The 27,065-nt window shown below is 34.7% G+C and overlaps 1 protein-coding gene across 6 annotated transcripts in view; it reads left to right on the top strand.

Annotated features, from left to right (window-relative positions):
* NCOA3 (nuclear receptor coactivator 3) overlaps positions 1 to 27,065 on the top strand; it is an 87,025-nt gene that overhangs the window by 52,377 nt on the left and 7,583 nt on the right. For 4 of the 6 annotated variants that reach the window (XM_069805905.1, XM_069805863.1, XM_069805892.1 and 1 more), the window contains 15 exons: positions 3,943 to 4,022; positions 10,838 to 10,945; positions 12,657 to 12,829; positions 14,554 to 14,654; positions 15,659 to 15,833; positions 16,389 to 16,577; positions 16,833 to 16,934; positions 17,764 to 17,904; positions 19,146 to 19,293; positions 20,214 to 20,602; positions 20,862 to 21,742; positions 23,243 to 23,378; positions 24,525 to 24,713; positions 25,253 to 25,492; positions 26,886 to 27,012. In XM_069805905.1, coding sequence (XP_069662006.1) covers positions 10,848 to 10,945; positions 12,657 to 12,829; positions 14,554 to 14,654; positions 15,659 to 15,833; positions 16,389 to 16,577; positions 16,833 to 16,934; positions 17,764 to 17,904; positions 19,146 to 19,293; positions 20,214 to 20,602; positions 20,862 to 21,742; positions 23,243 to 23,378; positions 24,525 to 24,713; positions 25,253 to 25,492; positions 26,886 to 27,012 — 3,089 coding nt within the window. In that variant the 5' untranslated portion in view covers positions 3,943 to 4,022; positions 10,838 to 10,847. Of the gene's footprint in view, positions 1 to 2,427; positions 2,489 to 3,925; positions 4,023 to 10,837; positions 10,946 to 12,656; positions 12,830 to 14,553; positions 14,655 to 15,658; positions 15,834 to 16,388; positions 16,578 to 16,832; positions 16,935 to 17,763; positions 17,905 to 19,145; positions 19,294 to 20,213; positions 20,603 to 20,861; positions 21,743 to 23,242; positions 23,379 to 24,524; positions 24,714 to 25,252; positions 25,493 to 26,885; positions 27,013 to 27,065 lie in introns of all 6 variants that reach the window. The other 2 variants (XM_069805881.1, XM_069805897.1) reach the window with 2 other exon arrangements.

The raw sequence follows: 27,065 nt of genomic DNA, 5'->3' as shown, positions 1-27,065 counted from the left end.
AGTAATGACATTCCAAAAATAGAGCACGCATTATTTATCAGAGGAACAGGAGACAAGCTCAGTGTTCCACTTTTGACCATCCTTTAACTGAAAGCGTCCTGTCATTTTAATACATGCAAAGTGAACAAGGCTCAAGTTAATTGTCATGTCTGAAAAATAGCTGAGGAGTGCATAGTGCTTACTAAACATTGCAGGGGAATTGGTAAATGAAACCTGACAAGGCCTGAAAAATTATAGTCTCCCTAAGACGGAATGTATAATATAAAAAGGATGTGTGCTGAGTTAAGATTATTTAACATGTTGCAACAAGGTGTGCTTCACTGGCTACCAGATTATAGATGGCAACTTTTTTTTTTTTTTTTTTTTTAACTGACAGCCCTGATTCAGTGAAGTCTCCAAGTCATTTATTATCTATTAAATGATCTTTTTGGCTGAGGGGGTGGGGGAAAAAAGGAAAGAGTGGAGAATGATCAAATGCGTATGTTTTGGAATAGTATTTTATTAGTTACTGCACTGATGGAAGTGCTAGATTAGGATAATGATGTATCAATACAATTTACAATATAATTTGCTGTTTAGCTTCATAACGTAAGTATAGCTGCTTTAATGTTAAAATATAAGACTTTTTAGTAGTACTAAAACCTACTCTTTTTAGTAAAGAGTAGTTACAGTATACCAAAACCTCTTTATTAGCTCGGTGTACTTGAGTCTCATTATCTGTTTCAGTAGTTTGTTACATTGTACTTTCAGATTCACAAAGCTGTAGTTAAGGTTCCGTGGCAATTTTATCTGCTGCGTTTTTCCCCTCCCCCAGAGCTTTAAAAATGTTGGGTTTATGCACTGCAGTTTGAAGTGTAGTGTATTGTATTTAATTTTTTTTTTTAAACGGGCACATTATTTATCTCTAAAACATTTAAGGAGGATTACAGATACAATCCTTTTTAATGTCTTTTTTCAAAAAGTGACCACTGTGTTTACCATATCTGGCACATTTGACCGTGAATATATATGTATATTTTTAACCTTAAAAACAGTGTAGCTTTAGCTCTCTGTCTTATTGTTGTTGTCTGTGCCACAGGCAACAATATAGCTTGTCACTTAGCTGTCCCATCCAAATGCTAATGTAATCTTTTTTCTTTTATGTGTTTTAAAAATTGGATCCAAAACTGGACTGTATGTACACTTAAATTGGTAGCCAGGCTATGCTGGATGCCCAGGTTTTTTATGCTGTAAACTGAGTATCTCTGTAGCTCATCCTGAAAGTGGGGAAATCAGTTGAAGGTCACTATGTTGAGCTCATTGAGATCAAAAGATGCCGAATGATGTTTTTGTGTGAGCACTCTTGTTTTTTGGTTGAGCAGTTTTTAGACAGGAAATATTATGCTCACGTGTTGAAAGTGGTACTGGTGTGGTGAGAGCTGGTGGAGAAGCTGACTGCACAGCCCCAAATGCCAGGCTTTTTAGAACAATACTGTCTCTCAGACTGGCAATTGCGTAGTGCACAAGTGTGCTTTGATACAGGCACTCTAATAACCTAAACTAATTAATGTGAAGCAGAACAGAAACCAATGTTGAAATAAAATACATTTTTGTATTTAAAAAGTTAAGAAGTTGGCTATTATCTCTGTACTCAGAAGAGGAAACATGTAGGTGCAGAGTAGGGATACAGAGTTGAATGGTTAACTTTCAATAGTTAAAAGTTCGGGCTCTCATTAGCAGGAAAAGACCAAGTATTATTGAAAAAGAGGGACATATTTTATTTTTTCATGTAAGTGTCGTAGATGATAACAATGTAATGACTTATTCGATTATAGAATTTTAATGTCCTGTTTTATTTATAGTGACAGTGACTTGAGGTCTAATTTACTTTTGAAATATGGCAAAATGTTACTGTAGCATATTTGGTGTTAACTTTTTGTTTGGTTTACTGGGTAGGGTTTTCACCCTTACTTCAGGCTGTGTTAATTTCATCCTGCTTAGTAGAACAGCATTTAGAATATCTGTCTAGGTTGCCCTGCCAGTTGACTGTTCTCACAGGATGGTCCTCTGCAGTGTTTGGCCAGACCAAATTAGTGCAAATGCTACTCTAGATGCTTTTCTAACCCTTCAAGAGCCTTCAGATTATTCAGAAGGTTATTTTTTTACTTACTTTACTGCAGTACTTCTTTGAGAAGTTGTATTCCGTCTTCTGTTTAAACAGCTCAGATATTGACATCCATGAAATGAATATTTACTTGAGAGGAATATAGAAGGAATATTCTAAAACTAATTTACATAATGTTAAGATTTTTGTGTGGTCTTCAACCTCATTTTCAGGGTTCTTCTCTTCTCCCTTGCACTGCCAGTCATACAGAATCCTTTTGATACTTGTGGGTATTGAATCTTCCACCTTCAAGTGATTTTGTGCTGTTCATTTCTCCTGCATAGGTCAGCTTCTCAGTGAGACTCTTGTTTGTGATTCTGTTGAACTGCTTCTGTTCTTGCACAGGTGTATATCAAGCTGTTGTAGAAATTTAAGGAAAAAACCCCTGCACATCGAACTGAACAGTGAATGTAATTTATGCTACCTTTTTGTTTCATAAATTCTGTCCAGTGGAGACATCAGAAAATAGCCCTTGTTGGGTATAAGACCATCCCAGGGAAGCTAGATAGCAAGCTATCACTGTGTGTAGTATACGTCAGGTCTAGCATTTTTACAGAAATGAACAACTGAAGGATTTAATTTTCCATGATGTCCAAATGTTTCTGATACTGCATCTTAAGATTTCTTAGATTTTTCTTCTTTTTTTTTTTTGTGGTTTTATTCTGGTTTCCATGATTAGCAGAGGTTGATTTAGCATAAAATGGTGTTATAGAAGTCTTTAATTAGGAGACAATTTACTTGTGATGCTTACTCTTACGTGACCACATTGTCAATCAACCTTCTAATTGGTAATTCCAGTTCATATAAATAAAGCTACAATCAGTATTGTCAAAGGGATGGTTAAAACAGCAGATGAATGCACATGCAACCAGTTGATATGAAAAGCTTCAGTTTAATTTCTTAAGAAATGAGCTACTTGAATAAAACTCCTTTACCTGCCTGCTAGTGATTACCTATTAAGTAGTCTGGGTAGAAGTATCAATTTTGAAACTCTTGATTTTGGATAGGACTATGGTGTGCGCTTACATGTGAATGTCTCATAAATATTTCCCAAGAGCAATTTATTTTTCTAATTAGCTTGAACAGCCTCTGCTTTACGTAGCGCTTTAAGCAGTTTTCAGTAAATCAATTCAATCACACAGCTGTTGTTTAAAACTTTTCCTAAGTTACTGTAATTCTCTGTAGAGGCCCAGAATCTCGCTAATTAGTACACTTAATCATACCTTGTACAAAATGCATGAATATATGGATTTAATCATTCCTAGAATTTCATAGAAAAACAGAGTAACAGAAACCTGAGTGTTCATAGCTCTGAAAACAGTTTGCTATTCTCATTTAATAGTTATGTACCAAGCAGTGTGTACAGGCTGACGTAGAGTGGCTACACACTTAATTTTTACTTGCCAGTCATAATTTTACAAAATAATTAAATTGGGGCTGCAGCTTTTTATATTAAGGTTTAAAAGTTACCAAGATCAAACATCTACAACAGTTTCATTATTTCTTCCAAAGTAAAAAACCCCCAAACATTTAAAACAAATATGTTTAGTTCTTATGTGAAAGGAAATCTAGCTTACTGGGTGGCATTTGTGATGTTAAGATTCAGACTTTTGAGCTGTTTAGCATATAGCAGAGATGGCAGTTAGTTACAGTTATTATAAGTGAGTTTTAAACTCATTTAACATTAAAATATTTCAATATTGAGTGTTTACTTTTTTGGTAAGATTATTAATATTAGATGAAAAAATCGAAAAGCAAGCACTTATTTTATTTAAATTACAGCCTTTTTTGTTTTTCAGGATGTGACTTAAAATGACTTCTGATTCTGACTGAAGGTCCTCTGAAAAATATGCTGTGCTTGAATGTTTGCTAAGTACAAGTAAGTGACTGATTTCATATTGGGACTATATGTACCTGAATAGTTAACTGCCTTATCATTTTTAAAGCTACAGTTTACAAATTGTTCATGTAAATATATAAGAAGCATGTTCTTAAAAAGAAGAAAAGGGGGGGGAGGAGAGAAAGAAGAAGAAAAAACCCTTACTTCACTACTGCCACAAAATGAGTTTTCCCGTTTGGTTTCTTGTGAATTCTTATCTATGTAAATAGGAGTATCAGTTGTTTCTGTGGTCAGTCTTATAACAAAAGAATGTTTGCATAGTTTCAAGAATATTTTGAACCAGAAGTTTCACTGGAAAGCTATCATACTTTTTATATATATGTATTTGAGGGAAATATAAGTTTGAAATTACAAATTTTCACTAAGAATACGGAGCTGCTGAATGGAATGTCCTCTAGTTTTATTTATAACAAATAAGATTTAAATATTTGGGGCTTTGCTTAGCATAAATCAGTTTATTACAATTTGCATCTTAAAAACTGTGTGACTTATGTCTTGGTTTTTAGAAAGGAGGATTATATTTAATATTTTAACATTATATACAATTTAAAAAATTGCAGACCATCTTCATGATTCATTGAAAAGGACTGGTTTGATTTAGTTCTTCTTAATTGGATTATTCTGGGGAATGCTAAAAGCCAATTTATACTTTTTCCCAAGTGAATTTTTCAAACAAGAAATCAACTCAGACAGAAAAGCTTCCAAGCTTGCAAGATATCATGAGTACATATATTTTGAATAGGAAAAAGTTGATGGTTTCATGGACCAAAGAAGAGTTAAAAATGTTTTTATGCAAATACTATGATTTTTTAAATTAGTTTGGATATGTTTTAAATTAGTATTGTATAGTTGTGCTTTGTGGGTTTTGTTTTTTTGTGTGTGTGTGGCCAACTATTTCAGCTAAACAAATACAAAAACTAAATCTGAAGCATCTAATTGTTTATATTTTAGGGCCCCTGTTAGGACAAAACCTTCCCAGTTGCTGTGTCCTATTTGGTGAATAGGTCTTTCATCTACAGCTACTGAGAACATGGACATGAGGGAATAATGCCTGAGCTGGAGAAGGAAGCCCGTGCATTGAAAGACAAACTAGCAGAAAGCAATCTAATAAATGTTGTTAAGTTAGTAGTTTTCCAATTTGTGTGAGGGTGAGATGAGTAAGTGCAGGGAAGAAACTATCGTATCAAGCTGAAAACTTTCTGCTTACTGTGCTTAGTAGTTCTCGATGTCCTTTTGACTTGAATGCTCTCTAGGAAATGGCTTTAGGAACTTTCCCGATTTCAAACATACTGTATTGTTGACATATGTATCCTTTTCTTGGTAGTCCAGGACAGAATTTTAGAAGATAATATTTTTTTTTTTTAGCCTGTCAAAATATTGAAACCCTGGCAGGTTGAAAAATGCTAGTCCTAAATGCTGATGATTTATTTAAATTTTATGTTTTTGTTTGGAAGGCTGTACATATATTGTTGCAATGGATGGATTAATAATTACTAGAACTTGTTTTACCTGTCACATGCAAAAAATCAGTACCTTTTTAACAATCCATCTGTGGTTTTCACTGAGAAATGAATCAACCTGACATGTGAAAAGTGTATAGTACATTGCAAAGGATGTAGACATATGTACCTTATTAATAAGGACAAAAGTTTTTTCAATGCACTCACTGATGAACAAAAAGGTCTTTGTTATTTTTTGTTTTCTTGCTTCCCCTTTTTGATAAGTGAGAAAAATTTTGGAAAATTTAGGAAATTATCTGAAAAGTTAAATCAATAGTAATGCAGAAACTAGTATTTAGTATTTGCAAATCATCATGAAAGTTTGGAACTTTTTCTCCAAGTATTGCTGCCTCTGGTTCCACTCCACTGGTGGTGTTAGGAACGTCAGTGTATAGTGGTTTGGTACTGCTACAACCGATGGAATTAAACAATGTCTTGCTTTGAAGACTTTGAACCATCTCTTACATCATCCTGGTTTTTCTCAAATTTGCTTTAACTATAAACTTTGGAGGGCTCTGGACATATTTACTTCCATTCCCTATTTCATACAAATGTATACCTTTCTAAATTATTTGGCAAGAGCTAGGGCTTTGTTTTTCCAAATAACTTTTGGAAAATCATATTGGACAGAATAAAGGTGGCTTTTTGTCATCTGTTTTCAACAGCTAAATGGAGCATAGCATAAAATGCTTTTATTTTATAAAATGTTTGATGAAAATGACAAAGTATTCCAATACAGTGGAGTAACATGGGCAGTTTAATTTAGAAATTAAAATTAGCTGCTGGTGCTGATGACATCAGACTAGAAAACATTTAAATATTATTATATACATAGGAATTATCATTCATTAAGTACCTGGCTTTAAAATTTGGCAGTCACAAGAAATTTTCTCTATAAATTATATAAACTAGGAACAGATAAATTTTAGAAAAATATAGTTATTTATCACTGGGTAGAAGTTATACTCAGCATTTCTTCATCCTTATATGCAAGTCAATCTGCTGTAGCTTCTTGCATTTTAAGCAAATACTTGCATACACATTTCATTAAAAAGTGCATTATAGTATGTATTGATAGGTCAAGTTCATAATACAGTCCCCCTGTTAGTTATCCTTCTATGCAGTAGGTTTGCCATCTACTTTTTGAGCTTATACATGCAAGCAACTTTGAAGAAAAATAGCAGAACAATTGTCAGATTTTTCATGGAAGAGATTGCTGTCATATCTGTATTTCCATTATTCTGAGTAAAAATAATATTCTGTGACAAAAGATTATCATTCCTGTGGTTTGGGTAATTTATACTTATCTAAAATTTAACATAGTTTCTTATATTTGCCTGGTTTTATATAGTAACTGAGCTATTCATCGAGTCAAATTAAGCTAGCTTTTAGATTTATTTTAATTACACAATTAATAGAAAGAAGTTCACTGTGTAATTCTTTTCTTTAAAAAATGCTTCACTTACGTAGGTAATATTGTGCAGTGTAACTAGCAGAGGAGTCTTTCTAGCCAGCATTATAGGATCAGGAGCCAGAAATAATGCTATTGCCTGTTAGCTCTGAGAGTAAGTTTACAAAGATGGCTGTGTTAAACATTTTAGCTTTTAGTAGTAAAAATGCATAAAAGTTTTAACTTTTGAATGCTGTGTTTTGGAGTTGTCTTTTGAAATAATGATTAACTTCAAGAAGATTCCCTAAAATCCTCAAAATGTATTTCTTTTTGGGAAAACTTTTTAGCTCCTTAGAAATTATAGGTTCATATTCAGTGAATAAATATAACACCTGGTACTTTTTAAGTGGTGATTTCTTTCATTATTAACTCACTGAGTAATAGCTTCTTTTGTGAATAATTCCTATAGCAGGGAAATTAGTTTGACTTAATTTGTACTGTAAATCCATCTGTATTGGGAAGCAGCTTCTGTAATTTGCTTAGCTAAGCAGTTACAGAGTTGTTCTAGGCATTACATGCCTTCTCAGCTTGTAATGATACTCTTAGGGAAAGGAAAATACATGTGCAGGAACTCTGCAGCTTCAGGCCTGAATAAACTACCACAAGCTACTTGGGTGTAATAGTAGGGAAACAGCCTACATGAATTACCTAATTTTTCCTTCATTCTCCAAGCTGCTATATTTAGGCACTGAAACGTTTTTTGAAATAGAAGAAGGGTTGTATTCTCTGATATGTATCATGTTTCAAATGCTGTAATCATGTAATAATTTTTGTTTTTGTATTTAATCATATTGTGAGTTGTCAGTACAGGTAGATGTTAAACCAGAAGTGTCGTTTTCATTCTAATTCATTCAATGCAACCCTGTTACCTGCAAAATTACGTTCTGGTGAAATGTCTGTCCTAGCTCGTATTTTCAACTATTTAATGCATTTTAAATCTTTCCTCCTCTTAAATAGAATTTACTCTTGGCTTCTGACATACTTGCTGTGCCCACACCCTTCCTGAGCTATCCTTAAGTCTTATATTTTAGGCTCTTCCTTTCTCTTTCCGCAGTAGCTCTTAACCCTGCAGCTCTATACTCTGCCTGTGAATGCAGTTACGGGGAGGGAAGCTCCAATCCTGGAGTGTGTGCGTGTGTCACCTACAGAATGACTCTCAGGATTCAGCCTTAGCTGTGAGGTCTGTAGGCATAAGACCTTATGAGTCAAATGTTCTACTGAGCATCAGCTTCAGATAATCAACTGCTTTTTGCATGATCATAGCCTGTTTCTATAATCTGTTTTTGAAACTACTTACTTGTTCAGATGAGTAGTTTTTCATTCAGCTGCTTAATTGAAGAAAATATTATCTCTGCGGTTGTTCAGTGCTATACTGTCATCTCGTGGTGTAACAGTATATTTTTCTTGAACTTCACATAAGGTGGGCCACTATAAATGTATTTGAGAGGTTTTTGCCCTGGAGGAATATAGATTGAATAAAAGTCTTCAGGCTTGCTCTTCCATCTTTCTGTATATTGGGCTTTGTCTTATTCATCTCAGTTTTATATCGAATATTTAGATGTAAAACCAACTTCTTATATGTGCAGTCCATGACCATAGTTACAGTTAAGCATTTTTTGTAATTGTTTATTTCAAATGCAAGATTATGTTTTACTGTTATTTTTAATTTTATTGTGAAGTACAAAGTATATTATCTTTCCTCTCCTAATGCCTATCAGTTGGGATGAGGATTGGTTATGAACACAACTTTAAGCATTGTAACATTTGCTTAATTGCAAAGAGAACTTGTGCTTTAAAGAGATGCCATTTTACTTCTGAGCTTTGTACACGTGCCAGAGTAATCCAGTGTCTGCTTCTCAGTGCAGCCAGCAGTCCTGTCCTGTCTAGGTTTCAAAGGTTTGTACTGCTGTAAGAATGTCCTTTTAAATTCTCCACCCATAGCTAATATCCTGCAACAACAGCATCAGCTATTGCAAGCAACCCCCATACTGCTGCATGCAAATATGTTCTTGTGTGTCTTTGCCCTTTCAGTTTAGACTTTAGAAAGAACTAAAGTAGTAGTGGGGTTTTTTTCCTACAAAAAGCCAGTAAGCAAAAAATCCAATCAGTCAAGGTTAGTACATCAGAAATAATACACACACTTTTTTCTTTAGATATCTTGTCCTAGAAGCAGTTAGTTGACTAGGTGCCTTTCTAACGGGTTGGTTTTCTTTGCTGCAAGCGTGCACTGCTGGTTTGTGTTTAACTAATTTCTTGTTCACAAGGGTGCCAGATCCTGTTCTGCAGAGATGCTTCAAATCAGTTGGCTACCAGCCCCTGATACCTTAACATAAACTTCATTTAGATGAAAGCATGTCTATCAGTTCCTTGTCCTTGTGATATGTGATCACTGACTCCTAGAGATTTGGTCATCCTAAGCCAGTTTTTTTAATAACTGTAGTAATGGTGGGTTTTGCTTGTGGAGATCCTCAAAGAACTTTTTTTCCTGAAAGTTTTATTAGTGCCTGGGTTATATGTTATGGAAAGTTTCTCTCCAACTAACAAGTATAACTTTCTTACCTAAATAAATGTTTAAGACCAGTTACTGCTCTTGCTATATGGAGTAAAGAGCTGCAGCCTGAACTAGATTGCAGTAAGTTAAATTCACATTTAATTTAGAAATTTCTGTAAAAAGGATAAAATAATGCTAAACTTCTAACTGCCCAGTTGTGTCTTGTTGTCATTGTGGTACAAAAACCCAAATACAAATTATTAGATTATTTTATAGTTCTAATTATGTTCTAAAATACTCTGGCTAGGTAGATAGCATAGATCCATTTAAAAGTTTTTTTCCTCCCTCAGCATGTGATTTATTATAGCATAGCAGGATCTGGTATAGGTGTCTTCTCTCCTCTGTGACTGTTTTCCTTTTTCCTCTTGGGAATGAGGGGAGATGAGTGTCATGGATATATAAGGTGCCAGGCTTGATTAATGTAACTAGACTTCAACAAAAGCAACATATTCTTTTATTGAGTTATGGCCCAATCTTTGCAGCAGAAGCAATAGAGTTGAAAGAGTTCTGAAGTCTTTGCTTGCCTTGTCCTCAAAGTTTTAGAAAACTATTCATTTTAGCAGGTTTAGCAAGAGACATGAAGTTAAGACTATAGTAACCTGCTGATTTAGAGATGGTAATAGTAATCTGTTGGCTTTATACCAAGCCAGGTGTGAAACTCTCATTTAAGCCCACTGATTTACTCCTAAGGATGACAATTATTTGTGGCTGCATTGGTTAGATTACATGAAGAGAAGAAAGGAGCATACAGAAAAGGAAATTTTATTCAACATTTCTGTATTTTCAGTGTTCTGATCACCTGTTCTTCAGTGCGTCAGAGTATCGCTTGCCTTTTTCTTTAATGGTATCTAACTTTATCCTTAGTATTTAACTACATTTTGGCATAACATGTTAATTTGCCACTTTCTTTTCACGTTATCTAAACATACGTTAAAACAACATACAATGAGAATCTTTTTATTTTCAGACAAATTGGCTATACAGTGGCCCCAGTACTATGGTGCAAATTTTTAAACATATCTGAATCAAAATAAATGCATTTTTTACATTTATATTTGCTTACCTTGATATAAAGCTTTGTAAACCTCTGTTTTGGCAAAATAAAAAATTGATTTTTAAAAAAATGGTAACCAAATATTATGTTTTTACTGGTAAAAAGGTATATGGATTTCCAGTAAATATACTCATAAATCTAAATCTGGTAAAAAATAAAGAACTTTTCTGTATAAATCCTCTGTGTTTTGAATTATTATTTTGAGAGGTTCATTCACAATTCTTATTTTATTGCTTTTAGTTGCTGATGCATGGTCAAGATGAGTGGATTAGGAGAAAACTCCTTGGATAGCTTGACCAATGAGTCAAGGAAACGCAAGCCATTGCCCTGTGATACACCAGGTGCAAGGTAGGTTTATATAGACCTTTCCCCCTTTTTTTTTTTAATAAGGTTTTTAAAAATATTTTTCAAGTTTTCATTGCAATTTTGAGTAAGTTCTAACTAATCATTTTGTTCAGTTGAAAAATACTCTAGGCCAGCTTCTGTTGTGAAGATACATGACTTTACTATTATGTGTAGATACGCCAAAGCTGATGAACTATGCACTATAATTAGACTCTTGCAGAAATCTTAATAGAGTGAACATATAATGTATCACTGTTTGAAGCTGTGATTGCAAGGCAAAAGAAGAAAAACTTCTTGCTTCACAGAAATTTCAAAGGCAGCATCTTCTATCTGGTAATTGATTTGACAGGCTTCATTTCAGGTGGTCATGGTCAGCACTGAATACTGCAATAGGTTGAGCATTTTTTTTGTTGACTTCCGTTTCTCCAGACTAGTTTACAAGTTCATCTCAAATTTTGGCATTCTATGCTGTCTTCCTGCCCCTCACTCAACTCTGTCAGAGATCGTTATCTAAGGGACTCGGTTTTCTGTACCCCTCCAGCCTCATTGCTTTCGACCACATGCTAAGTGTTCTGTGTTATCCTTTCATGTTCTTGTTCCCACAGAGTATTAACCTTTATTAAATTTGTATTCAGTTTCACCAAAATAGCAGGCGTCATGTGTGCTCATATTTCTCCCTTTTATGTACATCCCCACTGTCCCATGCTAATTACTTCCATCATGCAACACATTGTGTTTGAGATCCTCACATTCTCCCACCGTATCCCAGTGTCTCTTTGTGAGTGTCCTCCATTTCAATTTCTCTTTCCCTTTCTCTAGTGTCTGTCTGTCTGTCTATTCAAGAATTCTGTTTTTCATTTTGTCACCCTTCGTTAGCTTTCTTTATCTTTCAAGCCCCTGCTTTGTAATTTATGTTTTCTCCAATATTGGTCCATGCATACTCTCCTAACTCTTTTGCTTGATTTCTTCTCAAAGAATATTCATTCTCTTTTGATTCCCTCGGTGTGCTCATTCTTGTCCCTTTCCTTTCTCCCAAGTCGTCCTTTTCCTACTCTTGGCATACTCTGTGTATGACAGTGTTCCCTCTGTTGATTTAGGCTGTAGATAGTGTCTTTACTCAGCACATTAATCTATGTAGGAAAAGGAATTTCAGAGAGAGACTTCATCCAGCAACAATAGGTTGTCTGGGATTCTGCTTTTCTTGGATGTTGAGGTGGCATTTTTGTCCTGATGCCTAGAAATTTCTGAGGTATCCCCCTCCTGTAGTCATCTTGTTACAAGCAAACCAAAGGGATTTCATAGAATGATAAAATTCTATTTTATTTGTCTAATAAATTATAAACAAATCTGAAGTAACTTATAATGTTAAAATATACTTTCTGTAGGAGTGTTACAATTTTATAACAGGCAATTGCTATTTTCATGAAATTTGACATTAATCACAGGAGGATTTTTTTGATGAATAGCTTTCTCATATCCTCTTAAGATAAACTTGTACTTAAAATTCTTAAAGAAAACGACAAAAAACCAAACCAAACAACAATGTAACAAAACACACACACATCCCCCTTCAGATTTATGTTTGCTGGAAGAATAACTACTACTTAGGTTTAATAGGTAGGTATTACATGAAGTACATTAAAGTTCACAGATTGAGCACAGCTTTTGTATATGATGGTATGTAAGTATATGAAATTATGTTTTTGGTTCCTAGTCTGACCTGCAGTGGTGAGAAGCGTCGGCGAGAGCAGGAAAGCAAATACATTGAAGAACTGGCTGAGTTGATATCTGCTAATCTGAGTGACATTGACAATTTCAATGTCAAACCAGACAAATGTGCTATTTTAAAAGAAACCGTGAGACAGATTCGACAGATAAAAGAGCAAGGTACAGTTCCCTGCTAAGCCAAAATAAATAATTTAATTTTTCCTTGTGATTCCTTTTCCAAAGCAGTAGTTACTTGGGAAATTGAGTAGTGTTTTTCACAGTAGCATGTAACTGAGAAAGTCTTCAAACTTTGTCTTGAACCAAACCTTTAATATGCCTTAAATAATTTTCTGTTTAAAAGTAAACAAGGATTTACCATTACTTTTTATTGGGAATCAGGGCTTTAAAACTTTGTATGGCCTTTCTTATCAGTTTCCTGAAAATACTAGGAAAGCTTAAGCTAGTCCGCAGACAAGCTAAAGGCAGATGGTTATTGTACCATCTGCTGGTACAATACACCAAATACCCTTTGGTATGAAGAATACATACTGTTGTCTTTCACTTCAAGGGACTTCATGCTTAAAGGGAGTTTAATGCTTTGAAATGAATTTCTTAAAAAATACCTGGTTTCTTATGGGGCACACCTCCAATCAGATATATTGATTTTTATTTTTTCCTCTTATGTTTTTATGGACTTCCCTTTGTTTTCTTGTGCTGTTTAAGACATGCTTCCTAAATGGTTAAGTATGTGATTCCAGTATATTTAAAATACATTTAGCTTGAGATCAAATAATTAAATAGTGCAGTTGGCTGTACTCAGGATATAGTCGAGTCAACAAAGGAGAAAATAGCAATGCATCAAATCTTGGTAATTTTTGTCAGCTAGGGTAAACCTAAGTGGTATAATAATATATTTTTTTTTAATGGTGAGGTATATGCAAAACCTGTTTTTGAAATGTATAGTGAGGGGTGTATATATATATATATTTTTTTTTTTTTTAACACCACCCCACCCCCAATGACTATAGCCTGCCAAGGGTACATATTTCCTTTGGGCAGTAAAGTATTAAAAAAATCAAGTGCGCTATGTTGTATATTTTACCTGTCATGGTAAATTGGCACATCTTTTGAAAACATGTTAAAACAATTCTAAAAATTAATTTTAACTTCTGTTTTTAAGGTTTTTCTAGTGTATTCTAGTGTATTCTAATGTAATAATTCTGTTTCATTATAGAGTTGAGTATGTGAGAATCTTCCCGTAGGATGTTGTACTCCTCTTGTGGTCTGCTTAGCCAGCTAGCAAGTACCACAGAACAAAGCTTACTGTTTGTTTTCTGTAATTCTGCTGCCTGGTGGGGATTGCACCTTTCCCTGCAATCAATTTATTTAGGATATTTTGATTCTTAAAATGTGATTTTATTATATACACACACGCATACGTATACATAGACACACGCATATATTAACATGAGCGAAAGCATTTTTGTAGAACAATGGTGACGGCATCTGAAGACTGTGACCAATGATGATGAGATGATAAAAATAAAATCACAAGGAAGAGATATGTATAATGAGTGTGTTTAATGGCCATTGAAAGATTCAGCAAGCATTGATCAGACAGATGATCCCAAAAGCATCAGAAGAAATATTGTTCACAAAAAAAGTTTATCTTGTGAATTTTGTCGAGTCAATTTATGTGAGCAAAGAGTTTGGCATTACATAGCCATGACATTTTTTCCTATTCTTAAGCAACTAACAATGTATGAGACCTCCTCTCTCATTCGTGCTTTTTTTTTTTTTTTTTTTGCTTTTATTCACATATTTCCTAGAATCTGGCTTGTAATATTAAAATGTAGTCTTCATGTGAAATGTTGCTTTACTGAAGTGTATCTTTTGGGTTTCAGGAAAAGCAGTTGCTAATGATGATGATGTTCAGAAAGCTGATGTATCTTCTACAGGTCAAGGAGTTATTGATAAGGATTCATTGGGACCTCTTTTATTACAGGCAAGTACAAATTAGGCCCTAGTAAATCCCTATGGAAACAAATATTTAAGGCAGATGAAAATATTACAATAAAGCCTGCAATCCTATAGTAATAAAAACTATGCAAGAACTATGCAGATCTATGTTTGAAAGGGTCAGGAATAAAATCTATCATGTTTTCTTAATATTGCCGGAATTCTCTTTAGAAGGAAAGAAAAGGATAGCATTTGGCTTTTTCTCATATTCTTGTGCTTTACTTTCTCCAGCAGTCATTAGCAAATTACTACTAAAGCAGTGCTTAGTAATACAAGGAATAGTTTGCTTTTTTTAGGGGATAGGCCTTAAAATAAATGGATGAGGTTTTGCAAAGACTAGAGGTCTCTGATGTGTATTGGGGTTTGTGTTTCTAAATTCTGAAGCATTTTAAACAAATGTTGCCATCAAGTAAAACAACGTAAGGATAATTGTAAAAAATGGTACATAACAGATACCTTTTCTTTATGCCTAGAAATTAATCCCATATTTACAAGTCCATTAAAAAGTACTTTTGAAACTTAATTGTTTTACATAGATACTGAAATTTTCTTTCAGTTAAGAAAATACAGTATTTTAAGATACAGATAGACCGTTCTCTCTTATCTGGTCACTCGCTGGTGGAAATGTTTTCATGTCCATGACTTGGTACTTGTTTCTACTGAATTTCTCCTTGTTTCAATTTGCCACCTGTTGAAATAATGTTACAAATTCATTATCTTGTGTTCAAATAAAGCAAGAATGAAACATGCTGGTTATCACTGTGAAAGAGCTCAATAGAATAACAAATGAACAGGTTAATTTTTAATATTGAAATTGTTCCTTACCAGATAAAAATTTCCTCAGAGAAAAATTTAAAACTTCATCTCTACCCTTGAGAAGAAATGCATGTATTGTAACTTGACATTTATCACCCACATAGTTTTTAAACTAAATTATGTTCAGAATTAGGTGGTGTGTCTTATATGTTATGCTGTCATGTTAATATTTAGGCATTGGACGGTTTCCTGTTCGTTGTAAATCGAGATGGGAACATAGTATTTGTGTCAGAAAATGTCACACAGTATCTGCAATATAAACAAGAAGATTTGGTTAATACGAGTGTCTACGGTATCTTGCATGAAGAAGACAGGAAGGACTTTCTTAAAAACTTACCTAAATCTTCAGGTAATTAAAGTTGACTTACTACACTGTTACTAGGCTATTTGAAAACAGTTAGAGAAGAAAAAAACAACTTGTAATGGATAACCTTTCAAAACAAATAATGTGTACAAAGAATATTTGACTCCAAAAATACGTTCATTTTGAAAAATATTACTGAGTTCTTACTAAAGCATACCACCAGAAATAAATGTGCTGGAAATTCACACTGTACTTTAGCCTTTGCAATTTGTTTACCTGTAACTTAAAACAAGGATACTAAAAGAACACATTTCCTAATGCCACAAGAGCAGCTGAGGGAAGTGCTCGTTCTTTAAATACGTGAAGGACTTTTCAGCTCTCCTTCAAGTGACTGAAAGTGTCATGTAAGGGAAAGAGGTTTTTGTACTTGATTCTCAATGCTACTCTTTTATACCAAGGTATAAAACTGATGGTATATTGAGAAAGCATCTTAAAATATTCGTTAATCTCTCTAGGAACAAGGTATCTAAATTAAGAAAAATAAGTTATGAATTGATTCTGTCTGAAAATCTTTATAAATTTTTATTGTGTTCTTTTAAGTTAACGGAGTTGCTTGGACCAGTGAAACACCTAGACAGAAGAGTCATACGTTCAATTGCCGGATGATGGTGAAAACCTCTCATGATCTTTTGGAAGATGTAGGCAGCCACCAGGATATACGTCAAAGATATGAAACAATGCAGTGCTTTGCTTTATCTCAGCCAAGAGCTATGATGGAAGAGGGGGAAGGTAGGAAATTTTGTGGAATTACTGTGCACAAAAGAAATCTCTTGAGTTAAGGTTTTTGGTATTCGGTACATGTTATGAAATCTGTAGCTTCTGCAATCCATTTTTAAGTAAGTTGGAACAGAATGCAAAATCTTCAATTCTTATTGTCTATACTTCCATTTTAACAATGAAAGGGACTTCAGCTATTTTATTAGATGCTTTAATAGAATAGAACAGGACAGAAATGAAAGAAGAAACATTCTTTTTTAAATACAGATTTGCAGTCCTGTATGATTTGTGTGGCACGCCGTATCACAACTGCAGAAAGGGTATTTCCAACAAATCCAGAGAGCTTTATTACAAGACATGATCTTTCAGGTGAGAAATGTACCCAAGATGAAGGTATGAAGGTATCTTTTTTGTCTGTGTGCTCTTGTTTTAAATAAATCAAATATGTAAATAAATTGTGTGCCTGTAGTGACTAACAGAATTCATACTGAGAATTCCCAACTGTTTTTTGCAATATATAGTTGTTGGCAATGGGGTATAACAACAACTGTGGGATGCATTTTCTGTCTCTATGCTAGTATGCTATTGTTTGGCAGCTTGGTATAAAGCATTACTTGTGTTTTAACTTGGCAGCATTTCAAATGGTTGTCATTGTGCTTTCCTTTACACGTAAGAAATACTTTAAATCATAACTGAATCTAATGAAAGTTCTTTAGAATGCTTGTATTTTTATACAGTATGTGAGCTAATGTTTAAAGTGTTTTATGCTGTTTAAATTGAAATACTTATATAAACTAGATGGGGCTTTTTCAGATGCCAATTAGTGTTTATGATGTTCATTTGTGGATGTAGTCGGTCGGTATTTTTGAAAATTTTACTGTGTATGCATCCTTTGGGTGCCTGTAACCGGAGACTAAAGTCACTGTTTTCTAAAGCTCTAGCATTAACCTGTGGGTACTTAACTTCCTCTTATTCAGTTATCTAAATCCCTTTGAATATTGATGTTTTAACAAGCAGCATCATATTCTCATAAGGCAGATAATTCATAAATGTAACTCCTGCATACTCAAAGTTTGGTGTTATGCTGATGAACAATTAAAATGGTAATATAGGAGCCTTCTGAAATATACCATGTTTATACAAAAGGATTGGCATAGTTATAAAGAGTTTAACTTGTGTATTTTCTTTCCTGTTACAGGCAAACTTGTCAACATTGATACAAACTCATTACGGTCTTCCATGAGACCTGGCTTTGAAGATATAATTCGTCGGTGTATTCAGAGGTTCTTATGCCATAATGATGGACAGTCATGGTCAAACAAACGCCACTATCATGAAGGTAAAAATCTGTTTGCAATGTTTGGTCATACTGCTTCTTTTAGTGGCTGTGTTTTTTTTCTGAAAAATAAAAATGCTAAATTCTGCTGTGTTCTTTTTTTTTTTTTTTGTCATATTTTTTGTTAGTGTTAATTGCTGTGACTCATATTTACAAGCTGAAGGAGGATGACTTCTTGAGAAACAGGAATTCTGATGGAAGTTATTTTGTTTTTCTAATGTGTCTGTTTTGATAATTTTCATGGAAGATATCAGATACATGATCTAGGAACCTGAAGTAAGCTGTTTTTCCACAGATGGATATAGCAATGACAATGACAGCTATATTTCTGTAATAACATGTAATCCTTAATTATCATTAGCTTGTTATTTTTGTTTAACATTAGTTTGACTTTCTTTTAATTTTAATTAATCCTTTCTTTTGTTAAAGGATAGTTCACGAAAAGTGGTAACAGTTGTGTTGATGCCTTTTTCTTATTCAAGACACAAGGTTTCAAAATAGTTTCAGTGTTCCTGTGTTATGTATTTTGTAATGCTAATTTGATAACCTTGATAGATAAAGTGAAGTACATTCACTGTCTTCAGTGAGAAAGATGACATTTTCTAAGTTTTCTGAACTCTAGCCTTTCTGAAGGATTCACAAAGGAATTCAGGTGGAGAGGATATTAAATAGAGAGGCACTCATACTGGCAGAAAATTGAGCTTCTATTCCATTGGAAGTTCTTCAACTTAACTAATTCAATAAATCCTAAATTAAAAAGAAATTTGGAGCTCAGATTAAAAGCAATGGTTTCCACAATTTTTTTGATTGAAATAAAACTTTTTAACTTAAAAATACTTCATCTGAAGGCTTCTAAGTTTCATTTCTATTCCATATTAATTACTTGTATATTTTAGTGCAATTAATATTTAAGTGTTGATTAGTTGTTCTCCCCAAGGAGAAGCCATGGAAACCTACTAACCCAGCCTTGGAAGTCTGTTAACAAATGTAGAACTTTGCCAGCTGTGCATGGTGAGCACAAAATACTGCAGCATCAGAATAATCTTGTTTGCTTTTATCTTCCCTCTACTAATTTAGGAGAAAATGTGGAATACTTCCTTTTTCTGAATATCTATCTTGGCTGTGTCATTTATTTATTTATTTTAAAGTCTTCAGCAAATGAAGGGTGTTAAGAATCTGTAGAGTGCATATTAATAATTCTTGGGTTTTAAAATATGAACTATATTTGTGTATTTCCTTCACAGCCTATACACAAGGTCATGCTGAAACACCATTATATCGGTTTTCTTTAGCGGATGGTACTATAGTGACAGCGCAAACAAAGAGTAAACTATTTCGAAATCCTGTAACTAATGACCGCCATGGATTTGTCTCTACCCACTTTCTTCAAAGGTGAAATCAGTGGTATCTGTTTGTCATTTAAGTGTCATAGCTTTTAAAAATATATCTGACCTTGAAGATAGCTGAAAAAAATAGTATACCAAAATATTTTATCTGATTAAAACTCAAACAGAGGGGTAGTTACTTGGAAAGCAGCGTTGCGCAGCATACAAATAAATGTGTCAACCTAACACTGACACTTCCAACTTAACTGTGTGGCAGAATGACAATCACAGTCAAAAGAGAGGTTTATCCTCACTACCTGCATGGAGCTTGTATTATGCATTCATTATTCTTTTGGGTTAACATTTATAATGATGAAACACTGAAAATAGAAATGCTCAGTTACATGCTGTATCTTACTCTTTTTAATTGCAGACCAATTAAAAAGACAACAAACCCCCCTCAGATGCATCATTGATGACTCAAAGTTAAATGTACCTTAAATAGCACTTCCTGTGACCTGTTCTTGTTGATTGCAAGAATAATTGAAATGCCACTCTGGAGGGAATCTGTCTGCTTCTGGCATTAAAGTGCCAGCAGATGCTGAAAAATGAGTAGCTGAGATTGTTCAGGGCATCATTAGTGTGCACAGTAGAATGGTGTCATGCATTGACTCAGGAAGGGAGTAGAAGAAGGAAGATGTTTAAACTGATAAATCTGACTAATGACTGTTGATGAAAGCCTTTTGAAGGGGTGATACTGTATGTGCTTATAACTCAAATCACCTAAAGGACCAACCGCTTCTATAATGAATAGATGAGTGGCATGGCTTAGTTCTGCTTTTGTGGAAGCTTGAATTCTCGCTGCTCTTTTTGAAAAAATATTTGGAAAATTATTTAATAATGTTATTCTGTTTTTGTAGCACTTAATTCCAAATAAGGTTTTAATTTGTTTTCTTGGGATTTCTGGGGCTGTTGTTGAACTTACAGAGAACAAAATGGATATCGGCCAAATCCTAATTCAGTTGGGCAAAACATCAGAACACCTGTGGCTGGAAACACAAATTCTGTTGGTGGTCTTATGAACATGTCACCTGGTCAAGGCATGCCAATGCAGAACAGGAACTATGGTATGGGAGATCCCAATGCAGTGGGTCAGCTCAGCAGCACTCGATATGGAGGCCCTGGTAATATGGGACCAGTGAACTCTGGATCCGGAATGCAGTCCTCTACTTACCAGAACAACAGTTATGGGTTAAATATAAGTAGCCCACCGCATGGCAGTCCTGGTTTAACTTCCAACCAACAGAATCTAATGATATCTCCTAGGAATCGAGGGAGTCCAAAAATGAGTTCACACCAGTTTTCTCCAGTTACAGGTATTTTATTTTTGCTATAAGCTGGTTTTTTTTTTTTAAGCCATCTTTTCTCACTTCTATCTGAATTCCATCTTTCATCCTTTTTAACAGTTCTATATGACCTTGTATGTGTTACTTAAATGTAGTATACCTAATTTCATGGAAAAAAAATTATTTTAAAATAATTAACTGAATGTGGCAGTCACACATAATCCAAAGGAAAAGTAGATACAGACAAGTACTGTAGTCTAATAAGTTTGATCTCTCTCATGTGATACAGGTATGCACTCTCCAATGGGATCTGCCAGCAACACCAGCAACAGCACTTTCTCTAGCAGTTCTCTTAGTGCTCTTCAAGCCATTAGTGAGGGTGTTGGAACTTCCCTTTTATCAACACTTTCTTCACCGGGTCCAAAATTGGATAATTCCCCAAACATGAGCATAGCTCAGCAAAGTAAAACAAGTACCCAGGACTCCAAAAGCCCTTCTGGTTTGTATTGTGAACAAAACCAAGTGGAAAGTTCCATCTGCCAGTCAAACAGCAGGGATCTCCTTAGTGAAAAAGATAGTAAAGAGGGAAATCTGGAGGCATCTGAAAGTCAGAGAGCACCATCTGAAAGCAAAGGGCATAAAAAACTGCTTCAGCTACTCACGTGCTCCTCGGATGAAAGGGGACATTCTACAGCATCAAACTCACCTTTAGACTCAAATTGTAAAGAATCTTCTACCAATGTTACCAGTCCTTCAGGAGTTTCCTCATCAACATCTGGAGGGGTATCTTCTTCCTCAAACATGCATGGGTCACTCCTGCAAGAGAAGCATAGGATTTTACATAAATTGTTGCAGAATGGTAATTCTCCTGCAGAGGTAGCCAAGATCACAGCTGAAGCTACTGGTAAAGACACATATCATGATGCTAGTAATACAACGCCCTGTGGAGAAGGCAATGTCAAACAGGAACAACTGAGCCCAAAGAAGAAGGAAAACAATGCTTTACTAAGATATCTGTTAGATAAAGATGATGTTAAGGACCCGCTGTCCAAAGAGCTGAAGCCTAAAGTAGAAAGTGTGGATAGTAAAATGGGACAATGCAGTAGTTCTACAATTCCTACTTCTAGTCAAGAAAAAGAGATGAAAATAAAAACGGAACCAGCAGAAGAGGTACAGTATAATGTAAAATGATGGTAGTGAACAAACCAATGATTTCTTATTACAGTGAATGGCTAAATATAGAACAGTCCTTTTAGTATGCATGTGTAAACATTTCTAAGGAAGCTCTGTGCAAATGGTGTGAAACTATATGCTCAAGTATTATTGTAACTGAAAAAGCACAAACAAAGAGAACTACAGGATATGTATATAACCAAATGTGCTGTACTGAAGTCTTGGACTAATGTTAACTTTAAGGTATGGTATGATTAAGGTTGCATATATTTACGAATTATTCCTTCAAATCAGATCTTTAACATCTGCTATTTCACATAGCACATGTTTATTTTTATGGCTTATTAGGAAGTGGAGCTGTAACTGCCTCTGTAATAAGTTGGCAATACAATAGCAAAAGGTAAACCATGATGTCATTTTGAAAATATAAACAATACACAAAAATGTGTAATACTTAAAATAGCTATAGATTGGTTTCATTTCATTCATTGGTTTTCGCACTCTTTTTTTCCTTCAATGAGGGAAAATGTTGTTCCAAATACATATATATTCAGCATTCAAATAAATATATGTATATTTATTTGTTTCACTGTTTCTAGAGTTGAAATTCCAAGAAATGTCACGATATAGCAAACTATATCACCATGAAACAACTCTCCTGAAAGCAGCAGTAGATAATATTCCTTTTGTATTTAGTTCCTAAGTCACATTTGGAACTGCTTCAAAGTAAATAATACTGGTCAGTATGGCAGAGTTTACTGAAAACATGTTGATGTCTTAGAACTTGGATTTCCCAAGTCAGTAATAACTATGTAAATAAAAAATTGCTGCACAATTTTTATATTTGCTAACGGCAGACTATAAATGAAACACCTTGTAATATTTTTGAGTACCACTTACAGAAAAGTCACTAAAACTGTGTAATAGTACCCAATGTGTTGTTTCAGTACTTGCTCCTGAGATCTAATTAACATAATCAGAGATATGAATTCACTATATATGCAATTCTTTTTCTGTTAAAACTGCATCGGATTTAAAGATACCTTTTTAAAGAAGGTTAGGGGTCTAATTGACCAGAAAAATCTGTGGATGCTTTTCATGGGTTGTTGTGCTTACCAGTGATCAAATTAGGCATTTCATGTATGACACATTATTTATCACTGAATGGTACACATTCTTGACGTTGTTTGCTCTCATTAGTGTGTTTATCTTTGTGATGACTGAAATGTTTATATTCAAAGGTGCTTTTTGTTTTATTTATGTGTACTTCCAGTTTCTCCTAATCCTCAAAATTAGCCAGGCAAAATACTCTAAAAAAATGTAGCTAAACGATATCTGAAGTTCTTCGGAAATTGAGAGATAGCCCAAGGTACTGTCAGTGAACTAAAACATTTGTCTCCCAATTATATCTTTTAAGATTAGCGAGGAGCTAAATGAAAGCTGAAGGATAGCGATATGACAGTAAATAACCTTGGTATTTTACTGCATCTTTTTCAGATGAGTGGAGACTTGGATAATTTGGATGCAATTCTAGGAGATCTGAGTAGTTCAGAGTTTTACAATAATGCTATGTCTGCAAATGGAAATAACCTTGGAACAAAGCAAGCATTATTTCAAGGAAACGCCCTATTGGGTAAGGAGTTTCATCTAATATCACTTTGGTTTTAAAACTAGGTTTTTATTCTTACCTGATGTAAACATAATGCATCCTCAAATCCTTAGAGAATACTTTCTTTACCTCCTATATTATCTTCAAGGACAAATGTAATGCAAAATGGCTAATTATGCTTTCATAGACTATTATGTACACTATTAGCTGTCTTGACAGCACTCACCTACTGTATACACAATGAATAACGTTAACTTCAGTTCCTTATTTTATGGTTTCTTCTGGATTTGTCTAACACAGATTTCTCAGAGACAAGACATCAGGAAAAATGTTTTGTGAGTTGTAAATTAAAATGGACAATTTTTGTTCCTTACAGATGACTAGGGAAATAATATGGGATCGGTGACAAGCTTTTGATTTCTCACTTATTCTATGCAAAAACATCTCGTGGCCTGCAAATTCTAATCAGTACTCCTCCTCAACATTGAAAGGAATGCCCTTCCTTAGTAGGAAGCTGAGTAGGAGAGAAAGATAACCTTGCTAATAGACCAGCGTCATTGCACTTGTCACTTCCTTTTATAACACTGGTCATCTCTTGATTATATAGGGCAATAGATTGCTGAGGTAACTTAAGGAGGTGACACGTGGATCATGAAAAATGTAAAAACAGGTACAAGAACATGTAAGGCCACTGACACTATTGGCTGTGGAGCACAGTGATTTCTGGTTAATTAGTGCATGCAGTACACTGTGCTCAGGAGCACCCTGTGTCTGGATTCAACCTGTTCCAAACAGAACCATTTGACTTGTTTCTGTCTCCATGTCAGAGTTATCCAAAGGCTGGGCAGTCTACTCGCATATATCAAGGAGTCTGTAATACTAGTGTGTTTCAAAATGTTAGAAACATAGTTCATTACAGAACTTAAATTAAAATGAACCTTTTTATGTCTAGGGCCAAAGGGAACTGCATTTGGCTTTTCCTGTAAAAGGTCCTAACTATGTACTCAAAATGGGATTTGTGTAGTGAGAACATAAGCAAAATAACTGTTCTTGGCTTGTTTAAGGCCAAGTGTATGTGCCCATAAATAGATCAGACTTACTTATTTAAGTCATTAATGGTACTTTCTATGTAAAACGTACAGTTGTATGCATCTTTTAATTCTTTAACAGGTATGAGGAGTCCCCAGTCTGTGCAGACTACCCGCCCACCTTTCAACAGAGCCATGTCTTTAGACAGCCCTGTGGGCTCAAGTGCTCCAGTGAGGAATGTCAATGCGTTCTCCATGTTACAAAAGCAAAACTTAATGGGTGGAAGTCCAAGAATGCTTGAAAACCAGGAAAATTTTGGAGCAAATCTGGGTTTGTTGATTGTGTACAAATAGATCTCACTGTAAAAGAAAAAGATTTTATGTAAAAAAGGTTGCAAGCTTATAGTATGAATTTTGTTTAGATGAAACCTTAACATTAATGAATATTAGTTTTACCATCAGCATATAAATACTTTTAAATTATTATCCCTAGCTAAAATTACTAGAACATAACTGTTTACTGTCTGTGTATTATTACCAGTGCTTTACTTTTGTTTAGTAATTGAGTTTTTTTTTACTGTTTCAAGTTTTGAATTTAACATATGTTTTTGATATACAGAAGCAAGAAGAGGTCATGATGGCAGTCAGTTGTTAATATTTTAAAATATATTTAGATTAATATAGTTGTTTGATTTAGAGCTTGGCATAGTAAGCTTTAGATGCTTTTGGAGGAGTTCAGTGAATTGCTCTGTCTTTGGCAGGTGTCCTTGTTGGTAAAACCAAACCAAACCCCATAAGAATAATTCTAAAACCAAAATATGTGATGTATTCTAAATGAAAAATTATTGTATTTTCTGCTCTTCATCATAGCAAGTGCTCCCAACAGAAATGTTGCGATGAATCAGCATCAGTCAGGAGACTGGGGTTTGCCAAACTCGAAGGTGAATAGATTGGAACCTCCAAGTTCTGCTTCAATGTTGAGAGCAGGACCTGAGTTTAGTGCGTCCCTTCCCAGACCCACCGTGGGTGGCTCTATGTCTGGGCTGCCTGTTCGCTCTAATAGCATACCTGGTACAAGACCAATGCTACAACAGCAAATGATGCACATGAGTAAGTTCTTTACTTTTTATTGTCCTACTTAGCACAATCTCACTAGTTTCTTTGTGAGCATTCATCATCAGGATCTTTTCAGTTTTGGTAGAATACTAGCTTTTCATCCAAAAGCTTTTTGAGGTAAAGACTGTTATTGTTCCCTGACTGGGACATTTGATGAATTTTTGGTGCTCTTTTTGTTTTCTTCTGGTGATATCTGTGTGTTTCATACACAGATAATTCATACTGAGTCTCCAGAGTTTTGGGGGATAATTTCTGTGTATTTCTTTAGTGCAGTACTTCTCTGCTAAATTCCAGGAGCTAAATGCCATCTGTGATTATATTTGAAGATATTAGTATTCTGATTAATTTAATTCATGGTACTTGACATAGATGGGTTTTTTTTGCTGTTAACTTCTTGGTAATAAGGGTTTTTTGAAGCTTTTTGTTAAGTATTTCAAAATTCTTCTCACATGGAGTATCCAAATTTCATATAAAACCACGTTGCAAATACAGGTTCTCTTTTAAGTATTCATGTTTGCATGGGAGAAAATAACCTGCATATCTAAAATATGAAGAAAGTGTTAAAGCCTGTGGGTTTTTTCTGTTCTATATCTCTAACAAAGGTTTAGCCTAGAGCTGAAATTGTCCTGTCTAATGTGCCAATGCTGGCATGCCCAGAAAGGGCCGAAAGAGACAGTGGCATTCCTTTTTTATCATGGAAGGCTACCGGGGCTGTTACCAGTTCTCTTTGACAGACTTACTGTTTCAATGTGGCATGTGGATATAAGGCTAAATCAGGAAGAAATTTGTGCAGTCCTGACTGAGAATTCCTCAGCTTAGCTTCCTAGAAATCATTATTGCTAGGTGATTCCTACAAATAGTGGGAAATAATGGGATGACACAAACTCTCCTATGTAGTGCTGTATGTCTCTGAATAGGTAGAAGGAAGGCCATACTCCCAAAGAGCAAAACGCTAGTATGTACCTTCTGTATCTTTTGATTTTCACCTGTTTTGGAATTTAAAATGCCAAATGTTGTTGATATCACTATGACAATGTGTATTGCTAGTACCCAGATTTCATTGGCCAGAAAACTCCCTTGTTTTGGATGTAAAGTTGCTGTATCTGTCAAGTTCCTATTTTAGGGGCTTAAGGATTAGAAATAGCAATTCTGCTCTAAGAGGGTAGCGGCTTTAGATCACTCTCATTTAAATCTGTGGTCTGTTATATTTCTGAAATTATCTTGAGTGTGAGTTTATGTACGTGTACACTTTAAAACATGCTAATGGAAAGCTCGTGAAGCTGCTTGACAATTTGTGTGATCATCCACAATGCTTTATGTGAACACTGGGAGAGCAAGATGACATCTTTTGTTTTTAAAAAAACCACACAAATGTTTTACCTCGCAGGGCCAAATGAGATAAACATTGGCATGGGGGGGAATCCGTATGGACAGCCAGGACCATCTAATCAACCAGGATCGTGGCCTGACAACATGCTACCCATGGAGCAAGCATCGCGGGGTTCACAAAACAGGTAGAATTGGGGAAGGTTTTAAGATAAGTTTAAATACAACTGTTCACTGTTTG

The sequence above is a fragment of the Haliaeetus albicilla genome, chromosome 2 (genome assembly GCF_947461875.1).
Source record: "Haliaeetus albicilla chromosome 2, bHalAlb1.1, whole genome shotgun sequence".
NCBI classification, from domain to species: Eukaryota; Metazoa; Chordata; class Aves; order Accipitriformes; family Accipitridae; genus Haliaeetus; species Haliaeetus albicilla.
Note: the sequence above shows the minus strand (reverse complement) of the source record. Positions and strands in the feature narration are given on the sequence as shown.